General features: G+C 29.8%; 1 protein-coding gene across 1 annotated transcript; it reads left to right on the forward strand.

Moving 5' to 3' along the window:
* Nucleotides 1–6,318: 6,318 nt before the first annotated feature.
* On the forward strand, nt 6,319–8,920 carry LOC105636357 (hypothetical protein). The gene has a single exon (XM_012219618.4). The coding sequence runs from the start codon at nt 6,401–6,403 to the stop codon at nt 8,693–8,695; it is 2,295 nt and encodes a 764-aa protein (XP_012075008.1). The 5' UTR covers nt 6,319–6,400; the 3' UTR covers nt 8,696–8,920.
* Nucleotides 8,921–11,677: the final 2,757 nt, after the last annotated feature.

Here is an 11,677-nt window from a genome sequence, read left to right on the forward strand (position 1 = left end):
AAATTTAGTTGTTTTTCTAGTCTAATATATTTGAGCTTTAATTTAAATTTTTGACTTAATATGATGTTTTGATTTAACCATTTGTTTTTAAGGTCGTGAACACTGATTTTTATGAATTTTATGGTATATAGGTATGTTTTACACAAAAATTTATTTAACCTTAGCATTCCTAGAACAAAGTAGAATTCCCTTTGAGACAAAATTTTAAATGCTCACACTTAGAAAGAGATGATTTAGGCATTCTTCGTTGAACTCCATATTTAGCCTAGGCCATCTAAGTTAAATTATGACCTTTGCAACCAATTTGAAGCTTATAACCAAAATTTTTCTCATTTACCATTTTTAAACATAGACATTAAACCAATTTAAATTATTTCCCTAAGTACAATAATGTATAATTGAAGGATTTGATTTTATTAAAACATAGCAATAAAAGGGAAAAATTCTCATGAACACTAGCAAATGAAGCAATTAGAAAAGTCAAAGAGAAACACCCCATAAAAGAAGCAATCAATCAAGAAATCAAGTTTGGGGAATTGAAGCAAGGAAGAAATTATCAAAGTAGTATGAAAAGACCTTGCCAAAGTATCTCCAATTTTAAGCTAGTGAAGAACTTCAAGTTAATCTCTCTTTACAAATAAAAATTTGTTTTGATGTAATGAAAATCTTGAGATTATGCATTCTTTGTGCTTTTTGTCTATCCTTTTATCATTTCCCTTGTTTAGCTAAATTATACCCCTAAAACCCATTATAACTTACTAAATTTTTAATTGTGTGCATTTCGATTGTGGAGAAGGAACGACTAATTTTGCCTATGGGAATGTTGAATTTATATTATTAAAAATCTTATTTGAAGGTTAAATAAATTTTGTGAAAAAATTCATGTTTGATTTGCCATAGGTTGAATAATTATTGGTGTTGAAAATCTTATTAACTTATGTTTAAATTAAGGAATGTGTTTTGTTGAGAATTGAATTTTTGTTAGAATATAATTAGCATAGGAAACACTTGATTTATTCTTATGTTAATAATTTTTGATATTTTTGAAATTGTGAATAATTATCTCCAACCATATTAAGCTAAGCTTTGTCAGTTTGTTTAGCTTGTGTTTTTCTTTTGTTTTTGGTTTTGTTGCTTGAGGACAAGCAATGGTTTAAGTTTGGAGAATTTTAATAGGTGTTATTTTTATAGTATTTTTAATATAGTTTTTATTAGGATTTTTAATATTTTTAATTACTTTAATTAGTTTTTATTTAGTTTTATTTATGTTTTTATTCAAAGTTTCCTTAAACATATTTCACTTGATCTTGAGGAATTTTGTAGGACTTTTTATAGAAAACCAGCCAAAAATGCAGAAAAGACTATACCCAAGCTGTGCTAGATAGCACGCCCATGCTGAAGACCAGATTTCGCATTGGCTTGAGAATGTCAATTTCAGCTCACACCGCTTGCATGGACCCGCATGAGATGCTTTTTTGATGTGCCAATAAAGTTTAAATCTTATTTAGACGCTATGAGAGTCCTAATCGGGAAGAAATACAAAGCCTAACAGTTTTTTATTTCCAAAAGATTTCTTACTCAATAAAGATTCACTTTCCTAAACGAACACGAAGATATTTCAGAAAGTCTACTATTTTTCTCTCTTTAATACCTCAAGTGATCAAGAATTGTATCAAGATTCAAGGAAGTCATCCACGTTATTTGACTAGTTTTTATCTCTAAACTCTAAATCTTGTTTTTACTTTTCATTATTCACATTGATTATGGAATTATTATCAAGTTTAATTGAGTTTTATTTAATTACTATGTTGGACTAAACTCTTATACTATGGATTGGATGTAGCTTAATTTCTTTTCCAATTCATAATATTAGATTTGTTTTTCTTTGTTCAAAATATAATTTATTATTGAATTTAATGCCTCCAGGCAGAGTTTTTCTCCTGGATTGATTTATTTCATTAATTACTATCGGGAGAAAGGGTTTTGATATGAAAAAGGTAATAAATTACATGAGAATAATAACTTGATGCGGAAGCTATATGGTTTGACTCATGGAGGGTTTTCATAAGTTAACAACCTTAGATTATGAATTCATAAACAAACTATAAAACTTAATGATTTAATTCATATTTGATTGCACTATTGGAAGATAGGTAATTAAACCGGGTTAACATAGCTAACAATACATCGGGAGAGCTTGTTAGTGATTTTAGGGTTGTTTTCCCTACTTGAACAATTAAAATTGATTAATGAACTAATAAAATAAATTGGATAGAATTAAGTGAAGTCAAAATTCCTAGTAGTTTTTAATCCTTGATTTCTTTTAATCAAAAATTGCTTGCTTGATTTATTTTTATTATCTTTTATTTGTTGAATTTAGTTTCTTAAAATAATTTTCCTAAATTGCCGTTTAAATAATAGTAGGTTAACATAATTTTGGTACTTGGTATACAATCCTCGAGTTAACGATACTCTACTCATTATATATTACTTGTTGCGATTTTGTACACTTGCAAAAATCACTATCAAGTTTTTGAGCCTGAAAATTGCAATAATAAGGGAAAGCATAAAAACAATGAGCTTCCATTTTAATTTGCATAGTTATACATGCAATTGCTTGCCACTGTTCCATTTTAATCCGCTCTGCCACTATTAGTGCACTGACTGTATTTGCTGGTTGAATTTTAAATTATCCTCAAATTGGACTAGAATGCTTTATCTTCAATGAAAATAGCATTCTTCTAATAAATTCACCATTTTGCATCATGTTATTGGAGGATCAATAATGGGTTACATTTGGTAAGCTAGAATGTAACAAAATCAAATGCATTTCTAGTGCATTGGGTTAATATTGCATTAAACTGCATTTAGGCTCACTAAATGTATCTGTCAGGTATTAGGCTCCTGTTTGAAATCTTTTATATCAAACACAAGACATTGCACCGTTTGCCTTTTTGCTGGGTGAAAAGTTCAGCTTTGTATTTTTTTGAGGCTGCATTCAATTTCAGGAATGATGAATTTGGAAAAGTCTACAAGACTTCATGTTTGTTCATTGACTTGCATAGAAAAGTTTAGGGAAATTTTAGTTTCTTAAATAATGTAAAATGCTATCATTGGTCATTTTTTAAAATGTTTAACTCTCATTTTTTGGATTTGGTGCAACCTTTGAGGACCATAAGGGCTGTTTTATTCGAGCTATATCAGGCCATTTCAATACCCATTTAAATGCAACCGCGGTTGAAGCTTTGGCATTGAGGAGGATATTAGAATGGGCAGAAGTGAATTTGAATGGAGCAGGTGTTATCTTTTCGGACAACCAGCAATTAGTTTATGCATTGAATTCATTTTCTATGGATTTTTCAGATGTTGATTTATTTTGTACAAGACTGTAGATTGATTCTCAGTCATTAAAATGATATTAGAATTCGTTGGATTCGGGACAAGCCAACGTGGAAGCTCACTCCCTTGCAAGAGCCTTCTACCTTCATGGATGTTATACCAAAACTGTTTATTGTCTCTTCGATTATTATCTTAATGAAGTATTTTCTTTTCAAAAAAAAAAAAAAAAAAAAAAATATTAGTGCCTATAAGAGGGTATTGTCCATCTGCATGTTTCATAATTCATACTAGTTTTCACTACATATCTTACTATGCTTGGGGCTTTCTCTTTTGGAAGGCTAGAGACCTTCTGAGAATTTCTTCCTAACTTATTGCAGGGCAGGGGATAGTGAGGACTAGCTACTCGTGAATTGCCTAGAGTAAAATAATAGTACCTCACCATCAATGCCAAATATCCAATTCTGCCAAGTGTTTTTTTTTTTTTTTTTTTTTTTTTTGAATATTGGAGGAGAGGGAGTCAAAGCGAGATCTATTGCTAGGTTATATATGCACTTATCATTGGTATGCCAAGTTAAAATCACATGCTTAAGGGAACCATAAACAAAGACCACTATGTCAGACCATTATAAGTTTTGATAGCAACAACGATATCGACTACTATTAAAAAATTAGAACATATAAATACTTTTTGATTAGCACCAACCTTGATCTAATAGTTTCGTCAGCACATTTCAATGTCTGGTTCATTTTTCTCTGTTCGTGCGTTTGTAGCGGATAGTGCTGAGCAGAAACCATTCAAACCGAAAAAAGTAAATCAAACTGACTAGTTTGATCTCAATGTTCACTGTATATTTTTTTTTCTCTTTTTTTTTTAAACCATCTGGATCCGAAGCCTACAAGCCAACTAATCTGAAATCACACTGCACAAGCTCACAAAAGAGGCAAAAAACTCTCTCCCAATGTTTAAAAGGATTCAATACTTAAAGCTCGAACTTAGACATATAGTTAAGGAAGAAAAAATCCAAAGTAAATAAACTATAAAATAATAAATCAATATCCAATAAAAAAGAAAATATTCTAAGCCCATATACCCAAACACATTTCAAATCAGTCTAAAAAATAATAAATTACAAAATTGTAAATCCTATACTTCCAAATACAATAATAAACTAACCGTCCAAAAGCGAACTTATATAATATATAAAAACAGGATAGTTTGCATGTAAGTAGCACAATTTGCTATTTAGCATTATTTTAGATTATAGAATAACTACAATTGAATTTAATTGTAAGATCAGTTATTTTATATTTTCAAATAATCTCTTTATCAAGATAATATCTATAAAAAAGATTATCTATAGCATATATATTAATATAAATTTATTTCTTTTTACAAAATAATTAATAAATATATAAATTATTTTTTCTTACAAAACAATTAATAAGTAATCCACAGGCTTAAAAAAGTGTGAATAAATAAAATATTAATATTAAATAAACAATATAAAAAATTTAAAAATATAGATTGGAACATACAATATACGATAATTTTTAAAAAAGGTAGGATATCCACATATTTAGAACATAATACACTAAATAAGTAATACATTAATATTTCAAATAAATATGCATCAAGGCATAGTCTAGTGGTAAGTACATATATAGTCTTTTAATATATTCAGGATTGAATTTCCCTCCCCCAATACTAAAAAAAAAATTAATATTTCAAATAAATAAATAATCATTTATAATAAATCATAAATATAAAATTAAAAAGTACTTAATTTTTTATTTCAATGACAAAAATAAATTTAAAAAACACTTCATTTTTATTGGTAATAAAAAAAATGTGGTTGATTAGCTTAGTGTATGGAGTAGTCTCATATGTCAGAAGCTAGGTTGCACGGACACGGGACACGAGATACGATAATTTTTTAAAAAGTGGGATATCCACACACTTAGAACACACTACACTAAATAAGTAATATATTAATATTTTAAATAAATAAACAATAATTTATAACAAATCATGAACATAAAAAATACTTAATTTCTTATTTCAATGACAGAAAACAAATTTAAAAAAAAAAACACATTATTTTTTATTAATAATGAGAAAAAACCTTGGTTGATTAGCTTAGTATATGGAGTAGTTTCATATATCAGGAGCTTGATTGTACAGACACGAGATAAGAGAATATACAGAATACAATAATTTTTAAAAAATGTAGAACATCCATACGCTTAGTACACAGTACACTAAATAATTAATATTAATATTTCAAATAAATAAACAATCATTTATAAATATAAAATAAAAAATTTTCAATATAATTAGTTAAATTCTCAAAATTATTATCACTATTAAAAAATATATTAATAGTATGTATACATAATTTGATGTAGGTCATACCATGTATAACTTTTGCTATTATATACCTTATGAAAGACTTAATAAGATACTTAAGAAGATATATTTTAGTATTGTAAATTTTCAGCAAATGTCAATAAGATAAAATTTATTATTTTATTACATAATTTTATTATTTTTGAATGATGTTATAAAATATTATATCATCATTTAATATTTATCCGCGTATTGCGCAGGTTCTAACACTAGTTGTTATAATATATGAATTTTTCAACTAAAGAATAACAATATTATGCGTAGTAGGATTGTCTTTCATTAAAAAAAAAATTTATATTTAATTTAATTTTAAATATAGTTAAAAATTTTAAAATAAAAGTTTACAACGGTTATATGAAATTTATTTTGAATTCATATCCCATATTCTATAATCAATATTTTTAAAAAATACATTTCATTTTATTAGGCCCCATCTTAAAGAGGACTCAATTGGTCCAAAGAAAAAGTTTGGGGATTCGATAAGGGATTCAATGATCGAAAGTGAAAAATTAAGGGACTTAATTGGGTTGTCCCCACCCAGGGGAAAAACTAAAGAAAGACCAGTGCCAGTAGTTGACTAGCCAAGCAAGCACAAGCCTAGATCAGACAAATGTACTGATTCCACCCAACAAACGAACAATACATAGCTAGAAGATGGTCGATCCAATCCCAGAACGAGTAAAGAAGATATGGGATCATTGGAATATCAGAGGAGCTATTATGTTCAGTCTACTCTTGCAAACCCTTCTCATATTCTTCGCTCCTTTCAGGAAACGCACATCAAGAAAGCTCATAATAATGATGATATGGTCCGGCTATTTACTGGCCGACGCCACGGCTAACTTCGCCGTGGGACTTATCTCCAATAGCCAAAGCAGCTCTGATTCAAAATCCCCATCTGAAAACGATGATCTCTTGGCTTTCTGGGCCCCATTCCTCTTGCTTCATCTTGGTGGGCCCGATACCATTACTGCATTTTCTCTTGAAGATAATGAGCTTTGGCTGAGGCATATGCTTGCTCTTGTTTTCCAAGCTGTAGCTACTGGTTATGTGTTTGTGCAGACACTTGGAAATGGACAGAATAAGGTAATGGTTCCTACGTTTCTACTATTTCTTGCTGGAATTATTAAGTATCTGGAGCGTACCCGTTCTTTGTATCTTGCTAGTATGGATAGATTTCGTGATTCTATGCTTAAAGAACCTGACCCTGGTCCTAATTATGCTAAGTTAATGGAGGAATATGCTTCAAAAAAACAAGCCAAACTTCCAACCCAGATAATTATGATACCAGAGCCTGAAAAAGGAAATAATGCCTCGCGGATTACTGCTAAATCTATAAAATTGGATGATCAATTAGAAGTTGTGCAAAAAGCTTTTGGGTTCTTTAAAATTTTCAGGGGTTTAGTTGTTGATCTTATCTTTAGCTTTAAAGAGAGAAATGATAGTAGAGAATTCTTTAATAATGTATCTGCTGAAGATGCTTTGAGAGTAATTGAGGCAGAGTTGAATTTTATTTATGAAGTTTTGTTTACTAAAGTTGTTGTTGTTCAGTCTAAATGGGGATATTTTTTTCGCACTGTTGCATTTAGTTCAGTTGTTTCAGCTCTAGCTGTGTTTCATTTTAGTGTTAAGAAGGATAAATTTAATGGTTTTGATGTTGGAGTTACATATGCTCTGTTGTTTGGTGCTATTGGATTGGATACTATTTCTTTGATCATGGCTCTTTTGTCGGATTGGAGAGCAGCCGCTCTTAAAACATCAGATATTATATCTGAGTCTTGTTGGGAATATGTCACTGCCTTCTTCAACAATTTGGCAGTGGTGATATTCCGCAAATTCCTAGTTATCAAAAGGTCAAAGTGGTGTGCATATGAGATAGAGCCTAATGTCAAATTTACAGTTCTCATTACCCCCATTTTCTTTCGTCGATGGTCTGGCTATGTCGCAGGCCATAATTTGATAAGATATTGCCTCAAAGGAAGGCCAACCAGGATTTGCAGAATCAAGAAGCGGATTTGCTGTAGTGCTGTTATTCAAGATTTTCATGAATCCTTGGCTAATCGAACTGAGAAGATTATTCAAATAATACACGTGGATAAACCAATAGAGAAATTTGTTAATCTCAAAGATAAAATTATTGATTTCATGGGCCTCAAGGACTTTGTAGATGAGATAACGTATGTTTCAAGAGAACCATTCACTAAAGAGCTTTGGGAATTCATTTTTAGTGAGTTGCAGAAGAAATCTCTTTTTGCAGATGATCCTGAAATGGCCAAGAGGATATGTTCAGCTAGAGGTGATTGGGTTCTCCAGGATAATGTTTCTGATAAATACAATGGCTTAATGCCTTATGTTTCAGATGTTGCTTATGATCAAAGCCTTTTGTTGTGGCATATTGCTACTGAGCTCTTGTACAGCACTGATAAAGATACTTTGAAGAGTTACAGTCATAGAGAATTCAGTAAGATCTTGTCAGATTACATGTTATATCTTTTGATTATGCAACCCACTATCATGGCAGCTGTGGCGGGTATTGGTAAAATAAGATTTCGAGATACTTGTGCTGAGGCTGACCGATTCTTTAAAAGGAAGGATTTAAGATCCAACGATGAAAAGAATGCATGTCAAAGCATTCTTGATGTGGATACTGAGGTTAAGCCTATTGCTGTCAAAGGAGACAGAAGCAAGTCAGTATTATTTGATGGGAGTATGTTGGCTAAAGAGCTGAAAAAGCTGAAGGAGAAAAAATGGGAGATATTGAGTAAGGTGTGGGTGGAATTGTTGTCATATGCTGCAAGTCATTGCAGAGCAAATGCTCATGCTCAGCAAATAAGTAAAGGTGGAGAGCTGCTTACTTTGGTTTGGCTATTAATGGCTCATTTTGGATTGGGGGATCAGTTCCAAATCAATGAAGGTCATGCAAGAGCAAAATTAATTGTGGGCAAGTAGCTTCACCAAGATGTTGGTTTGATGATTTAGTTTGTGTGGGTTTTTGACTTCTCTTAATTTCCATTTTCCATTACTGGTTTTAGGGAAGCATCAGCATTTGTATTCAATCTGGAATTTGTCGTAGTTATCTGTATTCAAACTGATCCAAATATGTTATACTAATTAGATAGACTTGTACTTTCTATTTCTGAGTTCTTTAATTAACTTATCAGAATTTCCAGTGCAGTAGTGAATGAATTATCTTGACTAGAATGCTCCTAATATGCAGTTTTTCAAATAAACAGAACAATGAATATTTTTTTCCTACAGAAAATAGGATCCGAGAAGGCGAATATGGAATTAGTAGTAAATTACAAAAGTTTTTGAGGATGCATGTTTCTTTGTTAATCCTTCATTTCATGCATATGGATGAATACAGTGATTGTAGAAGGGGATCTGCAGGAAACAAATTGGATTATATCTATTCGAGTTGCTAATTGCATTGATATTTAAAAGATTCTGAACTTCCAAATCATTTGAGTATAACGGATTCCTTGTTAACTTTCATTACATGTGCTCCATTGTTAACATTCATCACATGGACTCCTTGTTTCTTGTGTTGTGAGAAAGGCTTTGTGGTGATGTAAAGCAATCAGTGGTCAAATGGTAAAAAAATCACGAGAGATCTATTTGTTTGGAGTAATATATTAAGAAAGAAAATAGTGATTGTAATGTGGCAACTGGCAAGAGAAAATAATGTAGGACACTGGTACTTCATTCAAAGTTATCAAAAACAAAAGGAGCTCTTAAACAATCCATGTCTAGAAGAAAGGTTAGTGACATTATGAGAACTCGATTCTTAGAAATAGTATTTATCTACATTTTCTGTGGGATTGACTTGCTTTCACTGCGTCCACAGCCCCATTTTCTGTGGTATTACATCAAAAAATCTATATAATGTTTATTACATTTTTCAGAGCTCATACCCATTCTTAACCACCATCACTCCATCACAGCAATCACTCCAATCACCACCCCACCACTACTATTACTCCACTACCACCACCGTATCATTATTAATTATTCTTCTATATTGTTATGGGAATAGGAATAATAAAATGAAAAGTCACGGAAACGATCAAAATACCATAATTTTATATTATAATTTAATTTATTCAATAAAAATATATACAATTGTGTAAAAAAAAAAAAAAAATTCAATGACTTTAACTTTTACTTTTTTACTTCCATTTTTTTCCAGCTTGACTTTTATTTAATTTTTTAGTCCAAATGGTTTATAGGTCCGAATAGTCTTCAATAGCTTGATATAATGAATAACTTTTGATTTCAATGTTTCTTTTTTTTTAGTAATAATAATGTGGTGGTGATGGTGATGGTAGTGGTGGTGTGCTAATTACATTACATGTTTACAATCAAATATAAAAATTGAATGGTGATTACATTCCATAAATTTTCTGAATTACATTATCGAACATAGTAATAGAATTTTAATTACATTCCATTATATTTTTCGTTGCATTACATTTTTTATTACGTTGTACTGTATTGCATCAAACCAAATATAGACTAAAGACTTATCAAATCGAGGTAATTTGGTACCCGCAACAAATGACAACCAAACCTTAATAATTTTAAAAAACAATTTGAGACGAGATGTCTTTGCCACATTTTATCAAACAACTTGTCAGCAAGCTTAAAAATGTGAAATAAAAACAAATTATTGTCAAAAAAAAAAAAAATGGAAAGCAAAATAATGCAATAATTGATTCTCAAAAGAGAAACAATTTATTTATTTTAAAAAGGAAGATATACTATTAACATTTACATTACAGAAAAAAGAAAGAAGCTAAATTTCTATGTTGTTTAAAGTTAACATCTTCATTTCACTGCACTTCTATTACTGCATATTGCTTGAGAAAGAAGTGTTTGTGAAGTGGAGCAGCCAAAGGTTTTGTAAAAATATTAGCTGATAGAGCATGAGAAGATCCTGGGAGTAATTTGATAATTCCTGCTTGAAGTTTCTCTCTCACAGACCACGGTCAATTTCTGTATGTTCAGTAGGCTCATGATAGGTAGGATTAGCAGCTATTTGAAGAGTTGACTTGTTGTCACAGTATAATGATGCAGGCCTTGAACGAGGGTGTATTTAACCGTTCAGTCGTATTCTCAAAGATTTATTTTACACTGATCCAACGTCGAGTTGTTTCGACCTTTGAACTGTGTTCGCAATGATAAAAAAAAAAATCAAGAGTATAATCTTCTTTATAATAGGAGATTCATACATAGAGATTGTATTCATTTATTTATTATAAATACGATTTGTATTTTGTATTTTTATTTTTTAATTTTTAAGAAAAAATTTTATGCATACGACTGTATTTTGTGCTTTCAAAATAATTTTGGTTGATCCTTAAATTTTTGTTCTCTTGCCTATGTCTACATATGATGGGGCTAGATTTTTTTCTTTTTTTTTCTTCTTATTACTTACTTTTTTTTTTGTTGGTTTAAAAATATTCAGAGGGCTAAATTTTTTAATTTATAAGAATTTTTGAGGAAATTTATAAACAAATTCTTTTTGAAGTTAGTTATTTTTCAACTAAAATGATAGTCAATTATTTCTAACCTAAATATCAATGGATAGTTATTATGTTATTTCTATTCTATAATATATTTCCCTTTTCTCTTCATGAGATCTATGAAAGAAAAATTCATATAAAATTTTTTTTATTAGTTTTTAGTGTATTGATTTCAAATTAATTATTTTTTAATTTGTATTAATTATTCTAAAAAAAAGTAGATTTTCCTTTTAAAACAGAAAACTAAAACATTTAATTTGTTAATGAATTAAAAAATTTGAAGTTTTTATTTTCCTATAGTCATGTTTTTTTTTAATTCTTACTTATAAATACAACTAGTTCATCTCTATTTTTTTTTTTAAAGTATACTAATTATTCAGATGTTTTACTTCCGTTACACTATTAA

This window comes from Jatropha curcas, chromosome 11 (genome assembly GCF_041381405.1).
Source record: "Jatropha curcas cultivar XTBG-Jc1 chromosome 11, XTBG_Jcur_1.0, whole genome shotgun sequence".
Classification (NCBI taxonomy): domain Eukaryota; kingdom Viridiplantae; phylum Streptophyta; class Magnoliopsida; order Malpighiales; family Euphorbiaceae; genus Jatropha; species Jatropha curcas.

Excerpts from the sequence above, each read along its gene's own strand:
- LOC105636357 (XM_012219618.4), top strand. The coding sequence starts at position 6,401 with ATGGTCGATCCAATCCCAGAACGAGTAAAGAAGATATGGGATCATTGG.